Source organism: Sphaeramia orbicularis, chromosome 8, assembly GCF_902148855.1.
Source record: "Sphaeramia orbicularis chromosome 8, fSphaOr1.1, whole genome shotgun sequence".
Taxonomy (NCBI): domain Eukaryota; kingdom Metazoa; phylum Chordata; class Actinopteri; order Kurtiformes; family Apogonidae; genus Sphaeramia; species Sphaeramia orbicularis.
Genome location: NC_043964.1, coordinates 26,161,285 through 26,182,831, shown reverse-complemented (window position 1 = coordinate 26,182,831; position 21,547 = coordinate 26,161,285). Strand labels below are relative to the sequence as shown.

Genomic DNA, 21,547 nt, shown 5'->3' with positions numbered 1-21,547 from the left:
CAAAGTTGTTTCAAAAGCCCAAGAAAAAAGGCGCCATTGTTGATCAAACACCTTTACAAAGCATATGTTTATCATCAGCAGGAATATTAAGTTGGAGGAAAACTCTAAAGTTGTTGTTGAAGTTTGCATCTCCGACTGCAGTTGAGGACAGTGAACTCTGCACATTTAGGCAGCGTGGACCTAAACATCCACAATGCAGGATTAAAGCTGAGTCTCACCTCCACAATCAGCCACGTTGGGCAGCGTTGTGGATCCATTCATGATCAGGTTCAAGAGGTGGACTGAATCTGATATGTAGAAGTGGAATACTATGATGTTTTACGATACGGTGTCGATTTTCAAAAACACTGCATTGACTTTTAATTAATGCTTTACAATGTATGGATCTGTGTCAGACCGTGGTTGGCTTTGTGTAGTGATAGCGCTGTTGAAATCTATCTTCAGATATCTGACTCTTCGACGCCAACGCAACAGTGTAAAACGAGACTGTGCTGTCGAACGGACACATTTATCGCTGTCTGTTTACATCTTTACATTGTCTTACTTTCACAGAGACTCCCAAAAGTACTTTGCTTTTACTTATTTCTAAGAGACTAATGTTAACCCTTTAAGAACTGCAATAAAAGTATCAGGAAATGTCTTTTATGCCAATTCTTTTGCACCTTTTTTCAGGAAGCATTACACTTCTGGCCAAATCCAGCCTTTAATTATCATATCATCATATCATATTATATCATATCATTATTATATGTAATACGTGCTTAAAAACAACTGAAAATGTGTATCATGAAACTTTATGAGATTACATATATTTTTTAACTATTTTACATGTCTACATTATTCTTTGCCCATGCTACAGCTTCTTAGAGCAGCTTTTAGCCTGTATGATAGTCTCTGTTCACTTTCTGTCTAGTTGTAGACAGAGCCCTTCATTTCATTGAGAAAACATCCAACAGCAAAACACACTAGTAGAACACTCCCAAAAAACACTATCACTATTATATACAACAATTATTTACAAGAACTCACCACAAAAACACAGCTAAAACCTCACCAAAATGCTGCTAAAAGTCATATAAATCATCAAATAGCAATCAAAAGTTCCTCATCTCAGCTTTCAGATGGCATTTGACTTTTGCTAATATCGCAAACGGTTCAGGAGAAACGGTAATTTGAAGGATGGTGTATGAAAAAATGTGGTGCCAGAGACACACATCATCTTAAAAGGGTTACATTTTTGGCTCAGAGTGTATGTTTAGTGTTTTCTTAAAAGAATGACAGTTCTCCTCAACTTGGGCTTAAAAAATGGTAATAAATCGCAGTTTATTGAATCATACCTTCTGTATTATGCATTTGGGTCTGACTCTTGCCAATACACATCCCTACTTATACCAGGGTCAAAAAGTATGAAAAGCAGAGTTTCACTGCCCTCTTTTGTTGAATTTTTTAAGTGTTTGCATCTCTGACTTCAGCCACTGCAGCAAATAAAGTGAGCACGATTTGGTTTAAAACACCTTCTCCAGAAAAGAAACAGCACAGATTCCAGGTTTTGGGGAGAGAGGGGAGGAGGGAGGGCGTGGTTTAGACACTGACCTGCCCAGCTGGGGGTCTCCATGTACAGGTAAAGCCGGTCGGGCTGAGGCTGGGTCAGTCGACTCGCTGCTGCTGCCACAGGTAGCTGACAAACCCTGTAGAGAACGAGAAAGCACAACGCTTTAGTTAGAGACTGCAGAAACAAAAGGAGACGTGGGAAATGTCAGCGTACAATAGTACACACCGAAAACAATCTGTGTTTCCAGTTAGATATTAGGAAAAAGTGATAACTGTGCTGCTCTCTGGTTGTAAATCCAGCCAACCTCTTCTCTTTTACAGCTGTGTGGTTCCTCGCGTTTCCCTAAAAGTCCAAACTCTCTTCTCAGCCAGACTCTGACATATTTACTCCAGTTTGAGCCAAGTCTTTGTGTCAACAAGTAAAATCAATTCAGCTGTTTTGGAAACAATCTGGTCGCAAGAAGTTTGTCAAGTAACAGAAACAGATACTGTGCAAGCTTTGTTACATCTTGGAGACTGCATCACGAGGCAATAAGACTAATTTGTTTAACCATGAGGAATTCAATCGCAAAGTCCACGAACAAGCAACAGAGAAACACAAAAAGTGAGGAAAGTTTCACCACGACACGGTCACTGATTGACAATTCTGTTAGAAATGCAACAACTGACCCATCCAGCTCTAAGATGAAGAGCCGGGGTGTCAAACATACGGCCCGCAGCCCATAACTGGCCCACCAAAGGGTTCAATCTGGCCCGAAGTGAAAAAAATTACACTGAACACATTAAGGTTGTCACACATATTTTAGTTTAGGGGTCACATACAGTCCAATGGGATCTGAGAAATAATAGCACAATGACTTATAAATAATGACAACTCCAAAAGTTCTTCTTGATTTAATGTGAAAAAAGTAAAATTACATTATGAAAATGTTAACATCTAACTAACTATAAACTTTTTTTTTTCTTCATAAAGATTTCAGGTTGCACATGGTTGTTCAGGTAATTCACATTATCTTAATGGAATTTTACATTTTTATACTAAAATAAAGAGAAAAATTTTGAGTTACTATTTATAAGTTATTATACCTATTATTTTACTGGTCTGGCCCATTTGAGATCACACTGACTTGTGTGTGGCCCCTGAACTGAAATGACAGGAATAAACTAGTACTGTCAAACACATTTTTATTTCAGGGCCAAAATCTACGTTAAATAATCCCAATCTCAGATGATGTGACGGAGCGATCTCTCGGAGAACAGTGGCGGTAGTTTCATGTGGAACATGTGTACATCTTCCATATCAGACCAAACCAGTCAAAACACGAAAGGGCTTAAAACTAGAGGGAAGAAATGATGCAGCTCAAAAAAGTAATAAAACACACGCAAATTTAGAGGCACGCTATTAAATCAAAGGCCGACATGTGAGTGTAATTATATTATTTGGCTTGCAGAGAGAGAGTAAATAACACAAATGCGTGCCATCTTTATTTGCATCCACATCCACAAACATTATGTGTTTGTGAGCCACTGTTACAGGCTGCATATTCTATAGGATTGCTGTACATGCGGTACATCCATCCACCACATACATTAGGCTGTAACGGCGTGTTTATGCCTCGGTGTGCGACTCCTCTCATGCAGCCGGTGCTTTTTTCTGCTGACTTGTGTATCTTCGCAGGCCTCAGGTTGGCTGTTGCCCAGAAGCCCAGCCGCTGAACCGCGGAGAAAGCGCATTGATTTCATCCCAGCAGAAATCCCCTCTCCCGGTACCCGCCTCCCTACCCCGCCCCACACCTGATTAAGCATTTGCAGGGAGCCATGCCAACACAATTTGTCATTTATCAAAAGTAATTAAAAGCAATTTCTTTTCTCTTGTTGATTGGGAATTGACTAATTGTTGAGTCTGTGAAAACTGGGGAATAAATAAAACAGGGAAGGATGAATTTTACATAAACTCAGAGGAAAACATAAATGCTGTAAAGTGAGGGCCAGACATCTGGCTCTGTGATTTCTCTCTACATGATTATGACTGCGAAAACCGAAACAGTTGTTTAGTGCATTCTGATATACAGCCCATAGGCAGTAAATAATATATTAGAAACAGCATATTGACTAGCCGACTTAAAAGGGTGTTTTCACTTCATGTGGTGTGAACACAAGAGTGGGAGGAAAATACAAACACTGGTTGGTTACTTGTTAACAGAAAATGAAAAACACTTCTCCCACTTGTGCCAAAAGAGATATTTGAGCCGGTAAATACCAACGTTTCCGTCTGAGAGGGAAGGAAAAAAAAAAACAAAACAAAACAACGAGATGGAAGGTACAGTGAGGAGAGAGGGGAGAGAAGAGCTGGAGGTTACAGTACGTCTCTCCAATGAAACCAAGCAATACCATTTCAACATTATCGGTAACAACCTCTGAATGCACCATTACCTTCTATAAGGGCAGAATGAAATGTCAGAATTGATTCGGGAGAGAGGGTTGAGATATAAGTGGGCAGCTAAGGTGGCCATTTTGTTTCAGTGGCCCTTTATTTGGTGTCCCTGGATCATTAGCAGACGGCGAAAAAGAGCTGGAAGAACATGAAGGAGGTGTGGGCAGCCGTTGCCAACGTCTCCGGTGACTGGAATGAAAATGGGGGGGGTGAAAAAGATGACAAAACACACACAAATGAAACAAATCAAAGAAAAAAAAAAAAGAAAAATAAAAAAAAAGGGAAACGGGAAAACGCCAGAGGAGCCGTTTAAATTTCCCACCACTTTGTAAATAACTTTAGCCGTGCATATACCTGGCTTTGCTCTGAGCGGATGAAAACATTTTCCGTCCAACAATTTATTCCCTGCCAACAAATGGAGCCGTTGCTTCAATGAGACGATTTGAATATCCCTTTGAAGGCTGCAGATGGACAAGCAATACTATCATTGCCTGGGAACACAGAAATAATTGGGCAACAGTGGGAGAAGCCTACATTCGCATCTCAGCTGAGACAGCCCTGCCTGGAAAATGTAATTCTAACTCTCCTGCCTTTTGTTTACGTTCACATTGATCATAAAAAAACTCAATTACTTATGTTCCCTAACATGTATGGTTATTAATGTTCTAATTACGCTTCTCCCCTCTAATCTTTCGGCCCGCAGTTTGGGTGATGTATGTCTGAACAACGCTGCGAGTCCCCTGAAAGTGAGAGCTGAATTAGGAATCCATGTGCAATTACACACCTTCTCCTGGGAGCCATCTGACAGAGAGAGAAAGCTTGTCATAGTCTGTCTATACATGGGGATTTATGCCAGCTCACTGAGCATGTGTTATTATATACTGTCTTTGTTCGACATGCATTTCCAAGCAGAAAGTTGACTAATCAGCTCTTGCTAGCCACAGAACAGATGTAAGTTGAGGGTGGGGTTGAGGCTGACAAGAATAATGAAAAAACAAAAGTGAAACCAAAGCGAGCTACCTCTGGCCGGCGCGTCTTATTCTTCATGTGAAGGGCTATAGGTATGACAGCTTTAGAGGTATGAAATAATGTCTGTGAGAGCCTTGAGGAGCCCCTGCAGAGAAGCTGAGAGGGTCCTGTACTGCCTCGAGCAATGAGTGTTCTTCAAGGCTTTTCCTCAGAGCACTTTTACAAGAGCACAAATTAGGTGGAAGGAATGCCGGTGTCGGCGGGCGCACCCAGCCGGCACGCAGCGAAAAGAGGAAAAATAAATAAAAAATATATATACAACATATAGACAAAAGTATTGGGACACATTGAATTCAGGTGTTTTTCTTCTAACGGGGGTCTGGGATACAAAATACTAATGAAAAATGTCATAATATAGTTTTATTTTGTGATAAATATTGCACTGGTAGTTTTGTTTAAATTATCTTTGCTTCCAAAATGCCTCAGAGATATTTTTTACTTCAGTTCTCTCAAGATTGATTTTTTTTTTTCTTTTTTTACAATAAGTTTCAAATCAACATGAAAAGGACAGCTTAAGAGCTATAGCCATGATGTGTCCCAATATTTTTGTCCATATAGTTTATAAACATTTTTCTTCCTAAGTGATATGTGAAGAAAGTAGATGATTATTTGTGGTAGAAAAGTCAGAATTTGAAATATATTTTAGAAATTTAGAGGTAGAACATTTAAAATCAGTCATGATAACATAAAAAAATTTAAAAATAAATAAAATAAAATCAATGTTGAGATACAGTAAAAACCATCTCTGTGGCATCATGGAAGCAAAGATGACAATTTAAACAAAACTAACCAATGCACTGCAATGATATATATCACAATATAAAACTATATTATGACATTTGTCATTATTGTTTTGTAGCCCAGACCCCTGTTTAAAAAGAAACACCTGAATTCAACGTGTCCCAATGCATTTGTCCATATACTGTATATTTAAAAAAATAAATAAATTAAAAAAAAGGGGGCAGAAACTTGGATGACAGTGAAGAAACGGAGGGCGTCATAAAGTGTGGAAAATAAGCTCTCACTTTCAAACGTTTACGGCAGCTCAAATATCTGATGATACCTCTCATAGCTTTTAATCTTTAATGTGAAAAATTAATCATCCCATTCATTATTTTAATAGCTGTCATTTTTCTCTCCCCAAAGTGATGATTTATAACCATTAAGCCCTGCGTAGGCTTGTGTGAGAGGGATTTATCGTAATGTTTGCACCAGGTAGCCTCCAACCATATTTCATTACTCTGACAAGCCATTAAAATGCCCTGGTGATTAAACAACAGCTCTGAGGTCAGTGTGTACGGCTGTTTCTTTACCCATGCAGGAGCGCAGCAGCCCAGCCATGCAGGCGGGGACTCATAGCCTAACAAAGCCCTTTCCCCCCCGGTTCCCTCCAGACTGGCCATCGCAGTTATAGATCTTTATCTGTTGTGCTGTGCGAGGGCAACAGGGCCGGATGAGAATAATGTACATGCACAGAAGCTACAATGAAATAAAGTTAAGAATGGGGCTATTATGCCCTTTTCCTCAGAGGTTTGACACCATGATAACTGTGCACTTAGAGGAAAAAACTCTAGCCTCACATACTCTCATATCCATCCATCTGCGTGGCTCAGTGCAGGAGTTATTTTGTGATCATACGTTGTCATTTACGCTCCCAGGCTACCATCTCTTCTGCTTCCATTTCAATTATTGATTTCCTACCAATCCCAGCAGACAGACAGGGGCGTGGTTATGGTATCGGGGGGTCGTCGGGCGGTGCATCCCCGGTGCCCGCACACTTAGATTCGACCCAAAGACAGCATGTGGTTTAAGTTGAAAGATTTAGGAGCAGAAAGAGATGGGAAACCAAATACTAGAATGATAGAAGTTTCACATCGCTGACTACACTTCATTATAAAAATGAGTGGCAAATCATTATGTTTTTTGTTTGAAGATTGATGTTTTGCTTCCGAGTCAACCCATAAAGACCCAAAAATCCACCACTGATCAAATTCATCTACCAATATAAATGTTTAATACCTGCTGATCCACTAATCCTATCAATACATGAAACAACTGGTGTAAAATGCAGTTTGTCATCTTTTCATGGTCATCAGATATGACCCATGTGGACGTTCAGAGGCTCCATAGTGAATATGGAAACACCATCATCTTCGACAACATTGATTCACCAGAAAAACCCATGGAGCTTGATAAATGACAGTGGATGGACAATTCTATGAAAAATAATAATAATAATAATAATAATAATAATAATAATAATAATAATAATAATAAAATTATGTTACAAAGGTGGAATCTACTGCCTTGCACAAATTACACGAACAGCAACTACCATAAAACATGTTTTACACAGTACCAGTCCAGTCCACTCAGCCCGAAACCAAAAGATCCAAAACCGAGGTTGTGTTTCTTTTCTTTCAATTCTGCAGTTATCTCAGGATAAACCCTCCTCAATCTGGATCTGTGAACTGCAGTCTTTTCTGATTATATTCAGGCTGACGTTAAGATCATGATTGCAACTGCACTAAATTGTGCAGCTCCAGTGAACTGAATAATAATAATAATAATAATAATAATAATAATAATAATAATAATAATAATAATAATAATAAAAGTTTTGTCTACCTCTTGTGGTAATTTAGCGCCCTGTTGTGGTCAGTTGAATAAGAGCATGTAGCCTCTCACACCTGGCCGCAGTTCCATCTGCATTGCCATGGTAACGCTACATATCATTAGTAGTAATAGACTCATGCTATACATCCACATAACCTGAAGAGCATCAGCTAAATGCTCAACAAAACCAATAATTAGTAAACAGAACACAACTCAAACAACAAGCACTTAAATAGTTAAATCTGTAAACCAGTCTAACAGTCTGAGGCCAGTGTGTCGTGACTAATTTAATAAAACAGACCAATGAGACAAACTTTGCAGCGCTAAGCTAACACTAAGCAGATTCAGCACAAGGATTATTTCTGTACCAATAAAACTCACTCAAAATAATCATTGCACATCATGACGCAATGGTGATGAATGTTGTCTTATCTTTGCTGCTTTCTGATCATAACTTGTTTTTTTATATGACTGAAGCTTCTGCTATTGGCAAATCCATTACTTTGTGTTACGTTGAAATGATTCCAACTGGAAACAAATGGACCAGGGATTAATGAAGAAAGTAATGTAGGTTCTGCAACGTTGTTAAATAGGAAGATATTGGCGCAAATATGGCAGAATTTACAGAAGTTTGTAAAGACCTGTCTGCTTCTCTAACATCTGTTGTTTAATTTTGTTATTTTAGGCCATTAATGATCTCTTCCTACCATTAACCAATGAATTTTTGTTCCTAAACTGAACCAAAGCTTAGCCACGTCACTGTCACAGCCTAAATACAATTTTTTTTTTTTTGCAGATTTGATAGAGCTATCAACATTCTGCATCTGCATTTTTTGTGTATATGAAGTAGTTGTTTTGGAAGTAAGCTGTGCTTCTTCTTCTTCATGTGTTAAGACTACATACTACACTGATTTTCAGTCACCCACCTGTATCTAAACCCTTGAATTACACCCAGCACTTCTCAAAATGTGTAACATTTATATCCGGAAAAATCATATCTTTATCGTTTTACAGCCCAGCCCTTTGAAAACATAAAGAACTTTAGGGGAGCAATGAAAATTAATCGAATATCATGCTTGTGTTGTCCTTTGACAGATGGTTAAACACCTTTCACCCATCAGGGCTCGGAAAATCATTACGCAGTTGTCGACGCGGTGATTGATGAATGGAAAGGTCGAAGACAAAACAAAGTAATATAATCAAACATATGCAGGCCTAATTCCTGTAGATGAACAAACACACTGTTGGATTAATGTACTTAAATTAACTGTATCATACATGAGCAGTAGGTATATGCTTTATTAAGATAAATTGTATAACATGAAATTAACTGAAAATAAAGTAGCTTGCAAGCCAGTGTGGAAAACACAAGAGAAACACCCCAATTAAAATATATTAATCTGTTTTATTTCCTTTAGGTACTGAAGTGCATTGATTTCCCATAAGAAAATAAAGCATATACTGTACATAGTGGGCACTAATGGAGGACTGGTTAATTGTTTTGTTGCAGATTTTGTTCATTTTTCTCTGTTTATGTTGTATAGAAATCACAGGGAAGCAGCTTTTTGCAGAGAGAAATCCTCAAGGTTTTATTCCAATACCAAAACCTGAATTTCCCTTTGATATTTTGGACAACCAGAATGAAAAATGTCTGCTATCCCATGCCATTACTTTTGCGCAGAGAGGTGGCATTATTGCTTTTGGCCCAATATCTGAGGAGAATAAGAAAAATGAATACAAGCCCAGAACTAGTGAGCACTTTGTCAAACACGGGTTTTAACAGTTAAAATGTGTGAGGACTTCTTTTGGTGTTTGGTAGCGCCGTCGGACAGATGTGGCTTGAGCAGACCGCGACACAAAATGAATCCCCACCAGATCCCAGAGGAGGGAGGGATGGGACTCAACAGCCGGCCGGGGAGCTGGGGGAGGACTCACCCCCCTCCACTCCCCCCTTGCATGTGTGTTCATGTCTAATGTCCTGACTCCTATGGGCTGGATTGATCACCGATGCCACATCTGACAGTGACTGACAGCGCCTGTAATTGCTATGTTTGCTTTGGGAGACGAGCAAACTATCATGGTGGGACCGTGTGGATTACACGTGCAGGCATTTCTCAACCACCTACAAGCTGTGGCGTTACATCATACACTGCACAATGGCCGTGGTCTGTGGAGCTTTGTGAGTGATTAATGGATGGGATTCGTGCCATTTAAGCGTCATCAACACAAACCTGTTCTGATTCCCACTTCTGATCCGCACGCCAAACGCAAGTCAACTCCAGTAAAGGATCTTCACAATTAAATCAAACACTATTAAAGACAACTTCTCCAAAAGCCCATTAGCTAAACGAGTTCTCAAAGGACTCGACAAAGAACAACAAAGTAAAAGGCAAAGATTAGATAAACAGAGTGAATGTGCCGGACAGAGAAAAGCAGTTTTTTAAAGAGTGGTAGTTTGGCATATTCTGCTAAATTAAAATAAGTGTTGAACACTATTTTACATTTGCAACACAGACTATTACTTTGTATTTTGTGTTGTTGAACCACATCACATGAGAACGAGGTTAAAAGCTCATTTTTACTGTCGCCACTCCAAGGTAGGCTTAAAAAAAAAAAAAAAAAAAAAAAAAGCCTGCCCATTATCGAAGCCAGAGCCATAAAAATACTGCAATGAATGTGTTATGAATGCCAAAAGTCATTTCTCATATGAGCAATAATACTGAAAATGTCCTGAAGAGGAAGTACTCAGGTTTATAACAAGGTACACATGTCAACAAAGGTCTTCTTTAAGTGACGTAAGAAAAACCTGGTATATATTAAGATGAAAACTACATTAGACCTTATGTTAAAGTTTATATTCTACCTCACACTAAACATAAAGTATGTTGCACACAATGTATCTTTTACTGGGTTCAATTTCCATTCACGTACAATGTAGGATTCAGGAACCAACAATAAGGGTTTCCCACTTTCTAGAGGCAAGTAAAGTTCCAAAGCTGTGACTTAATTGATGCTGTCATGGGGAAATGTCACTGTTAGCAGCAGCAAAACACAAAAACCTTTTCATTTTTGAGAGTTACAGACCTCCGATAATGTTCAGGTATCCACATGAAAACGTCAACAGGTAACAACGCCTTTCAGTTGTCATAGAAACAGAGAATTTGGTGTGTGGGACTAGAATATGAAGCTGAGCTTTGTGTCACATCTTCTCTTTTTGACCCATTTATTTATGTAATGAGAATAAATTGATGTCTATACAATTGAGCTGGCGATGCAATGGATAAAGTATCAAAAATAAACATGAAGTATTAAAACCTATCAGCAATATCTGTGTACATTATAATGAACCAAAACATGATTGGTAATATTTGGGAAATGTCTAAATCTAACATCAGTGCTTTCAGATCACACAAATGTCTTTTACACATTTTCATCAATGATATTGTTTTGATAGAACATGCTGGGACCAGCTTTAAATGCAGATAAAATGTAAAACTTAAGTACTGTACCATAATGTGTAATTTAATCAGCTTTTTCGTAAAATTGGAATTGGAAAATATATCAGTACTGGTATAGAAAAAAGTCACCATTTACTTGCAGTTAATTGAGTCAGATGTAGCTAGTTTTATTAATTAGATGAGTACATTTGCAGTGGTTGCTCTATGAATATGTTCAATGTGGCCAAAATATAAGTGCGATAAAAGGTATTAACAGCTACATTGGTTATTTTGACTCCCTTACATGTTTATATTGGGTTTAGTTTTCAACACAACACCTAATCTCACAAAATTAAGCTATTAATGTACAGGTAAAGGTTTTGTTTTTGTTTTTTAACTAAAAAGTGGTGGAGTTTTGTGGAAAATGGAGATATTCATGTAAAGTAAAAGTATTTAAGTACTTAAGTACAGTACACAAGTAAAAAACAGTTCCATCAGTGCCAGTGGTGATGGGTTACAGCATATTAAAGAGCAGAAACATATATTGGCAGAGAGATGAGATTCAGCCTGTGCCAGAGTCTAAAAACTCAGTGTTGTTAACATTTACAGCTCCTGCTCCTGAGGGAAAGAAGTGATCATCAGTAAAATCAGCCTCATAGATTTGAAAGCCCCAACTGAAAATTAGGACATAAACTGAAGGCCATGATTTATACGATTTTTCCACCTACCCCCCCACCCCCCACCTCCCACTGTGGATGAATATTAGAACATCCTGTTTGGTTGTATCTGCTTGCAGTTGTCACACAGACAGAAAAAAGCTGCAGAGGGAAATTCGCATTAAAATGTGCCTAATGTCTAACGTTTGTTGTGTCCCCGATGAGAAGCACGAAAAAACAGTGTTAATTTGTAATAGATATCAAAATTCCCTCCGTTAAAAAGTTAATTACCGCAGCAAATTTAGCGGCGATAAATGGCAGATAATGCCATTTCTGCAGATCTCTGTTGTTTCCACCAAACCAGAAAAATGATTTTAGTATCCAGCTGTATGTCTGGGGGTGTGTGTGTGTGTGTGTGTGTGTGTGTGTGTGGGGGGGGGGGGGGGGGGGGGGGGGGGGGGGGGTTGGAGATGGAGGAGGAGGGGGGTGTAAAGGTACTTGTAATTCAGAATTTTTTTTTTTTTTTTTTCTGCAACTTAGCAAGTTTTTCATCTATCAGCAAGGCACATTAAATCCCAGCTGGTCAGATGCTAGACTCCTGATGCTCGGCTTTAGACATGAAACAAACTACTGCTGAAATGAAAGCGGTTCTCAGAGCTGTGGAAATCCGACTTCTACAAGACTCTATTAAAAATACATGTTCAAATGAATCTTGGTGGTGATGACAAGTTTTACCATATTCTTCTTGAACTTTTAATGTGCCCAGCCCCGACTTCAAAGAGGAAATTAAATATTAAGGCTATTATCTAAGCTGTTCCCAATATTATCCAAGCCTAGGTTATTTATATAGTACAGTAATAATTGTCTTATATAAGCCAGTTTCATTTTTAAGCAGAATAATGATCAAGATGTGGCTGGTTGTAGTTTTGCAACCTAAAAATGAGTAACCTAATTCACATATTTGCTGCAGTAAACCCAACAAGATTATGCAGATTTATTATAGCAGTCCTAGGTGGATATTGTGAATGTAAATATATTTATAATTTATGACTGCAGAGAAATAGATCATTTTTAATACAGTGGATGTGAAGAGTAGTTTTGGCAGCGGCCGGTGCACACTCAACATAATTCTGTGCATCTGTATATGAAAAACAAACAAACAGCGCATTATCATCTGCTTTGATTTAGAACAATCACAGTAAATCTGGCGCTCGCTAACCCGCATCACCTCTGTTTACCCGGCGAGTGCACGGTGCGTTCGCTGGCTGACATTTCGGGGAGGTTAGTGTGCTCAGAGAGCAAAGTGGAAGTGGAGGCTCAGATGAATTTGTCTGACAAATGCTCCTGGAGTATGTGTTGTCGACTGTGCTTCGGCGAGGCCCTGGACTGGGATTTGAGTCTGACTGAAGCCAAGCAAAGCATGCCAGATCATTAATTGCACAATTTAAAACCAAAGTCCCTGGCAGCTTGTCGTTTGAAATAGAGAGAAGAGCCATTGCTTAATCAGCGAGCTCAGCATAGATGTGCGAGGCCTCCGCCGATGAGGCCCGGACGTATGTGGCTGGAGCTCGGTGTCAACGCCATGAGGCGCCTGCTGCCACGGCTGGAACACAAACCTTTATGATGTGACGCAGCCATCTGATTGGATGATTCAATCGCTGTGCATTAGATTTGGCTGCATTGACTGCCATTTCATTTTGTTTAATTGCTCATGTATGAGCAATTACAACTGTTGCTAACAGTTGGTGGGGATGAAACTCACAGCAGCTATTTGATATCTCCACATCAATATACTATTTCAACTCAGTTTCTATTTTATACACTCAATTGACTTTATAAAATAGACTATTTTATACACTCGATTTAGTGGAAAACACCTTTTCTATTAAAACATAAATGCACCTCTTTCACTTCTTGGTAAGATGAACTTTTTTAAACTCTAGCACTTTTGGTAAAGTGTGAGGAGTTACAAAAGACAGTAAAATAATGGGAATTTCACAGCTTTCGCTGAATAAGTCACGTTTTCACAAATGACAGCTTTTCTGAAGCAGTGGAAGTCAACAAGGCCTTGACCCTTCATGAAAACAACCCAACATGTGTCCCCAGTCTTAATAAAATCAGTGTTAGAACAGACTGAGTTCCTTCACCAAATGAAAAACTGATAGAACAAGAAATAAAATATTTGATCAAAATGACAAGAAAAGGAGTTAAGAAAGTCAGACCGACAGACTGTTAAAACTCCTAAAAGCTAAAAGGGTAGGTCTATGTAGGTCTGGTCTCAGAGAACATGTAGGTTTGACCAGTAGATTCTTTGGTAGTGGTCTTGGATTCAGTATTCTGGTGATTAAGGCCTCCTTAACATTTTCTAATTCCGCTCTTTTGTAAATTTGTATATAGTCTATAGAGTTTTAATACTTACTACTGTTATTACCATTTTTTATATATTGTTTGTATTTTGCACTATCTTTATGCATACACTTTTCTTTTTTTTTTTTTTTGCACTTTATTCTCTTGCTCTCCCCCTTGAATTGCCACCTTATCGTGGTGGGGGAGTTTGAGTGCCCGAATGATCCCAGGAGCTATGTTGTCGGGGGCTTTATGCTCCTGGTAGGGTCTCCCAAGGCAAACAGGTCCTGGGTGACGGGCCAGACTAAGAGCAGTTCAGAAGCCCCTATGAAAAGTAAACATCAGAAGAAAGTGACGTCGCCTGGTATGGCGCAGCCGGGGCCCCACCCTGGAGCCAGGCCTGGGGTTGGGGCTCGAATGCGAGCGCCTGGTGGCCGGGCCTATGCCCACGGGGTCCGGCCAGGCCCAGCCCGAAGGAGCGACGTGGGCCCGCCCTCCGGTGGACTCACCACCCACCGAGGGAATCGTAGGGGCCGGATGCAATGTGGATTGGGTGGCAGTCGACGGCAGGGAGCCCGACAACCCGATCCCCGGACGCAGAGTCTAGCTCTTGGGACATGGAATGTCACCTCGCTGGGAGGGAAGGAGCCGGAGCTTGTGAGGGAGGTTGAGAGATACCGACTACATATAGTCGGGCTCACCTCCACACACAGCTTGGGCTCTGGAACCCAACCCCTCGAGAGGGGCTGGACTCTCCATTTCTCGGCCGTTGCCCGCAGTGAGAGGCGGTGGGCTGGTAGCCCCTCAGCTCAGCCGTCATGTGTCGGAGTTCACCCCGGTGAACGAGAGGGTCGCGTCTCTCCGCCTTCGGGTCGGGGACAGGTGCCTTACTGTTGTCTCAGCCTACGGGCCAAACAGCAGCGTAGAGTACCCGGCCTTCTTGGAGTCCCTGGGAGGGGTGCTGGATGGTGCTCCGACTGGGGACTCCATTGTTCTCCTGGGTGACTTCAATGCCCACGTGGGCAACGACAGTGAGACCTGGAGGGGGGTGATGGGGAGGAACGGCCTCCCTGATCTGAACCCGAGTGGTGTTTTGTTATTGGACTTCTGTGCTAGTCACAGTTTGTCCATAACAAACACCATGTTCGAACACAGGGATGTCCATAAGTGCACTTGGCACCAGGACACCCTAGGCCGGAGGTCGATGATCGACTTCATTGTCGTATCATCAGACCTCCGACCGCGTGTTTTGGACACTCGGGTGAAGAGAGGGGCAGAGCTGTCAACCGATCACCACCTCGTGGTGAGTTGGATCCGCTGGCGAAGGAGGAAACCGGACCGACTCGGCAGGCCCAAACATGTTGTGAGGGTCTGTTGGGAACATCTGGCAGAGCCTGATGTCAGTGCGGTCTTCAACTCCCACCTCTGGGAGAGCTTCTCCCAGATCCCGGGGGAGGCTGGGGACATTGAGTCCGAGTGGATTATGTTCTCCACCTCCATTGTCGAAGCGGCTGCTCGGAGCTGTGGTCGCAAGGTCTCCGGTGCCTGTCGTGGCGGCAATCCCCGAACCCGGTGGTGGACCCCGGAAGTAAGGGATGCCATCAAGCTGAAGGAGTCGTCTTATCAAGCCTTGTTGGCCCGTGGGACTCCCGAGGCAGCTGATGGGTACCGGAAGGCCAAGCGAGCTGCAGCCCGAGCAGTTGTGGAGGCAAAAACTCGGGTCTGGGTGGAGTTTGGGGAGGCCATGGAGGAGGACTATCGGTCGGCCTCGAGGAAATTCTGGCAAACCATCTGGCGCCTCAGAAGGGGAAAGCAGTGTGCCACCAACACTGTTTACAGTGGAAGTGGGGAGCTGCTGACCTCGACTGGGGATGTTGTCGGACGGTGGAAGGAATACTTCGAGGATCTCCTCAATCCCACTGTCACGTCTTCCATGGAGGAAGCAGAGGCTGAGGTCTCAGAGGTGGACTTGTCCATCACCCAAGCTGAAGTCACCGAGGTGGTTGGCAAGCTCCTCGGTGGCAGGGCACCGGGGGTGGATGAGATTCGCCCTGAGTACCTTAAGTCTCTGGATGTGCAGGGACTGTCTTGGCTGACACGTCTCTGTAACATCGCGTGGCAGTCGTGGACAGTACCTCTGGATTGGCAGACCGGGGTGGTGGTTCCCCTTTTTAAGAAGGGGGACCGGAGAATGTGCTCCAACTATAGGGGGATCACACTCCTCATCCTCCCGGGGAAAGTCTATTCCAAGGTACTGGAGAGGAGGATCCGACCAATAGTTGAACCTCGGATCCAGGAGGAACAATGCAGTTTTCGTCCCGGTCGCGGAACGCTGGACCAGCTCTATACCCTCCATCGGGTGCTCGAGGGTTCATGGGAGTTCGCCCAACCAGTCCACATGTGTTTTGTGGATCTGGAGAAGGCGTTCGACCGTGTCCCTCGTGGTATCCTGTGGGGGGTGCTTCGGGAGTATGGGGTCCAGGGCCCTTTGCTAAGGGCAGTCCAGTCCTTGTATGACCGAAGCAGGAGCCTGGTTCGCATTGCCGGCAGTAAGTCAGACCTGTTCCAGGTGCACGTTGGTCTCCGGCAGGGCTGCCCTTTGTCACCGGTTCTGTTCATAATTTTTATGGACAGAATTTCTAGGCGCAGCCAGGGGCCGGAGGGGGTCCAGTTTGGGGACCACAGGATTTCATCTCTGCTTTTTGCAGATGACGTTGTCCTGTTGGCCCCATCGAACCTGGACCTTCAGCGTGCCCTGGGGCGGTTTGCAGCCGAGTGTGAAGCGAGTGGGATGAGGATCAGCACCTCCAAATCCGAGGCCATGGTTCTCGACCGGAAAAAGGCGGTTTGCCCTCTCCGGGTCGGTGGGGAGTCTTTGCCCCAAGTGGAGGAGTTCAAGTATCTTGGGGTCTTGTTCACGAGTGAGGGAAGGATGGAGCGGGAGATTGACAGACGGATCGGTGCAGCGTCTGCAGTGATGCAGTCGCTGTATCAGTCGGTTGTGGTGAAGAAGGAGCTGAGCCGAGAGGCGAAGCTCTCGATTTACCGGTCAATCTACGTTCCTACCCTCACCTATGGTCATGAGCTTTGGGTCATGACCGAAAGGACAAGATCCCGGATACAAGCGGTCGAAATGAGTTTCCTCCGCAGGGTGGCTGGGCACACCCTTAGGGATAGGGTGAGGAGCTCAGTCACCAGGGAGGAGCTCGGAGTAGAGCCGCTGCTCCTCTGCGTCGAGAGGGGTCAGCTGAGGTGGCTCAGGCATCTGTTTCGGATGCCTCCTGGACACCTCCCTGGGGAGGTGTTCCGGGCATGTCCCACCGGGAGGAGACCTTGGGGAAGACCCAGGACACGTTGGAGAGACTATGTCTCTCGGCTGGCCTGGGAACACCTCGGGGTCCCCCCGGAAGAGCTGGAGGAGGTGTCTGGGGAGAGGGAAGTCTGGGCATCCCTGGTTAGACTGTTACCCCCGTGACCCGGCCCCGGATAAGCGGTGGATAATGGATGGATATTCTCTTGCTGCCTTGACAACTGAAATAAAGTCTGATCTAATCTATTCTAATCCTAATCTAATCTAATCCTAATCTAATCTAAATCAATGGTTCTCAATTGGTTCCACCTGAGAACCAGCATGCTTCCATGGTCACTATTATGTACCAACCAGTGTTGTATCGTAACGGAGTAATAATACTTCACTACTGTACTCAAGTACATTTTGGGAAAATTTGTACTTCAATGCATATTTTTTATTCTGTTTACTTTCACTTTTACTTCACTGCATCTCCTTACTCAATTACATACTTCTACTCCCATACATTTTTAAAGCGCAGTATCGTTACTGGTTACAAACAATAAATTAAAGGAAATTTGGCGGTGAAAGTTTCCACCGCTGAGATCACCGGTGACTGCATCAAAGTCAGGAAGCTGATTTGTCATTGGATCTAATTGTGCAATGTACAAGAGCAAACGACGGTCCACTTTCAACCTGTCAGTGATCTGTTGATGTGAGCAGCAGCACAATATTCCAAATTCTGACTGTCTTTGGTTGTTATTAACATTTACTTGTACTTTTACTTTCAGTACGTTCAGTTGTAGATTACTTGATATACATACTTAAGTACAGTAAATACTTGATACTTAAAGATTTTAACTTGAGTATCATTTCAGTAGGTGACTTAAAGCTTTACCACAGTCATTTTTGGGTAGGATACCTGTACCTCTACTGAATTGTGACTTTCCAGTACTTTATACAACACTGGTCCCAACACACTTTAATGGATTTCCCATCTGGCAAATTTAGTTTCTATGTATATTTTGTATTGTTGTTGTTGTTTTTACTTGTATTTATAGTGGTCTCATGCTCTTGTGTGGATCTACATGTCACAAATATGTGCTTCGGTTGTAGCCTGTCAACTTTTAATCAACTGTTTCCATTAACCTTGACAACATCATTTAAACTGCATGTTCTTCATACTCATATGTCAACAGGATGATTCTGTTTTCTCCTACAGACTATTTGTAGCTCCATACAACCTCCTGCTGTGGATTCAGAAGTCTTATGTGTCCCCTAAAAATACTACAGGCTATTTTTGACAGAAGCTACATCAAGGTCCATAGATTGGACGAGATCTGCTCAAATTTCACAATAGAACACAATGTGCAGACATGCAATCATAAACCACTTCTACATCAATGTCAATGACAGACATAATGTGGAAATTATGATACAACATGTACAGCAATAATCTACACTGGGAACATCTTCTGCACGTTTTTCTTTCACTTTGTGTCATGTATTGTTGAAATATGAGAGGGTTCATCTTTTCCATTATTTTTTAACTTTCTCTTCCTTTTTCCTGACATTTACTTTTGTTAGATGTAAATAAAAGGCTTCATATTTGGAAAAAATAAGTGACAGGGCAAAAAAAAAAAAGTTCTGAACGTTAACCAAAGAGAAACTCCTGAAAATCTGAGAAATGCACTTAAGGAAACTAATATAAGCTGTTTTCTTACAGGATGCTATTTTTTATCACTGTTTTGAACTATATTAGCATTTATAAATATCATTCTGCAGGAAAACAAAAACATTTTTCTGTAGTTTTTTTTTTTTTTTTTTTTTTTTCCAAAAAAGTGCAGTTTTCAGATAGGAAATGTTGCTGTTTGGCCACTGAAACTGGATTTGAACTTTCTCTCAGGACAACAGCACAACAAACTAGTAAATAAGAACAATTAACATATATGCAACAGAATGGAATAAATCAGTCCTTAACTTATACTTTGGTTTTGTATGAAGCTATGCAGAACCAGGGACTGAGCCACCAAATCTAAAGCAAATTTAGCACCAAACAGTGTCAGTTTTCTATTAGAATAAACACATAAAACCTCACTTTTATGTTATAACACGCAGTCATTCAGACTATTAAAATCTCCAGTTCACAGTATACTTATCCTGATTCTACTCCATTAATTTTCCATGATTTTCCACAGTTCAGTCAAAGATATTTTTAGCCTTTAAAGTCTTAAACATGTTTTTTCCATCCCTAGTTAATAGCTGCTAATGTTTTTTTATGAAGCGTTTATTAAATGTTTTGCGTATGATTTGAGCTGAAAAAAAAAACAACATCACATGCAGTGTACGTGTGAAATGACTCGAAAAATACAGTGACCTATTTAAAAAAGCTCAGGAGACATTTCAGAAAAAGTCCCCAGACTCCCCCACGCTGGAGTTCACATATCTGAATTACATGATATTCCAGACATTCAGCAGCGAACACTAGTAAACATGACTATGTTTTTACCCCATAAGGACTCCTGTTATAACAGGCTGCCTGGATTTCTTTATGTTGTTTTTGCAGTGGAAGTATCAGAAAATGTATTTTTTGACAAATATTTTGCACCGTTTTTTTCAGGAAGAACTTAACTTTCAATATCTGGCCATTAATTATCATTATTATATGGAATAAATCAACTCTATATATAAAATGTCAAGAGATAACTTTTTTGTGATCTGGCGCTATATAAATAAAATTTGATTGATTGAGTGATTTAATTGGTTTTCCCCTGTAAGTCGCTTTGGAAAAAAGCATCTGCCAAATGCGTAAACATAAACATAAACAAACATAAATGCTTAAAACAGTGTGTTACAGCAAACAATAAAAAAAAGACCTGAATTTTTTGCATATTTATGATAAAAAAAAACAAAAAAAACTGTGAATGTCCAGAATATAGTTTTATGAGATTAGAGTAAGAACTTTCAACTATTTTACATGTGCTCAAACATTTTTGTATGTCTACAGCATTCTGTGTCCATGTTAGAGCTCCTTATTTTTAGCTATTTCAAGTCATTTTTAGTTTGTGTCTAGTTGTAGACAGAGCCCCTCATTTCACTGACAAAAACATCCATGATCTGCTTCTTTTACAAACAGTGCATCTCTTTCTGCCCTGGCTTGCTCTCTGCCTATAGACTTGCATAAATAAGTATGCTTATATTTATATATTTACAACTATCAATGAACTATGCAAACAGTTTAAAAAAAGGCAGGAAAAAACAGCACAACTCGACAAAAACATGACAAAACACACTAGTAGAATATTCCAAAACAGCACTATCGCAATTATATACAATCATTTACAAGAATTAACTGCTAAAACACAGCGAAAACTGCGCTAAAATGCTGTTAAAAGGAATAAAAAGCTTCCATCTCTCTCTCACTGACTGCACTCTGCTGCTCTCTGTTACCCCTCCCTCTCAGCCAATGCAGGCCTCTACCCTAATGTGCTATATACCAATCGAAAGCCCCAAATCCCAGCTTTCAGATGCTGTTTGAATTTTATCAATAGTGTGAACGGTTCAGGAGTTATGGTCATTTTGTGCCAGAGACACAATGTCTTAAAAGGGTTGATAAAAAAAAACAAAAGACCTGTTAATTCTCTCACCTGCAGATGAGTAAACTGCTCAGAAAAGAGCAACAATGCCAATGACATCCTTCCGTCTTCATAATATATAATAAAATGTATTTTACTGCTAGCACCACGTAACTCTACGGGGCATTAAATTTTCTATTTCCTGTTATAGCTATGTTACAGGTTGAGGCTATTGGGAGGAGCTGTAAACATTATGACTATTGAGGCCGGGAAGTATTTTGGTGAGAACATTAGCAACGAGGCAACTTACTCATCGCCCCAGTGACATGAAACTGATGTGTTTTTTGTTTTTTTTTTTCCCTTTATTTTTTCTTTTTAGCTCAGGCCTAATGAGAGAACATACACACCATCAGGGAGAGGGTGGAGCCGCAGACACACACCAAAACACACACCACACCAGCAACCGAGGAAGAAAAAAGAAGAAGAAAATAAAAAACACTGCCCTGAAGTCAATTCCACACTCAAGCAACATCCGTCTCTGATCTGGGAGCGTTCTTGCAGCAGCGGCACAACAAGAGTGATGCGGCACTGAGGGCCATGAATTAAAAAGTCAA

General features: G+C 41.2%; 1 protein-coding gene across 1 annotated transcript in view; it reads right to left on the bottom strand.

Annotated features, from left to right (window-relative positions):
* The window catches only part of LOC115423903 (RNA binding protein fox-1 homolog 3-like), a 716,495-nt gene that overhangs the window by 309,697 nt on the left and 385,251 nt on the right, over positions 1 to 21,547 (bottom strand). The window contains exon 5 of the mRNA XM_030140918.1: positions 1,594 to 1,688. Coding sequence (XP_029996778.1) covers positions 1,594 to 1,615 — 22 coding nt within the window. The 5' untranslated portion in view covers positions 1,616 to 1,688. The remainder of the gene's footprint in view (positions 1 to 1,593; positions 1,689 to 21,547) is intronic.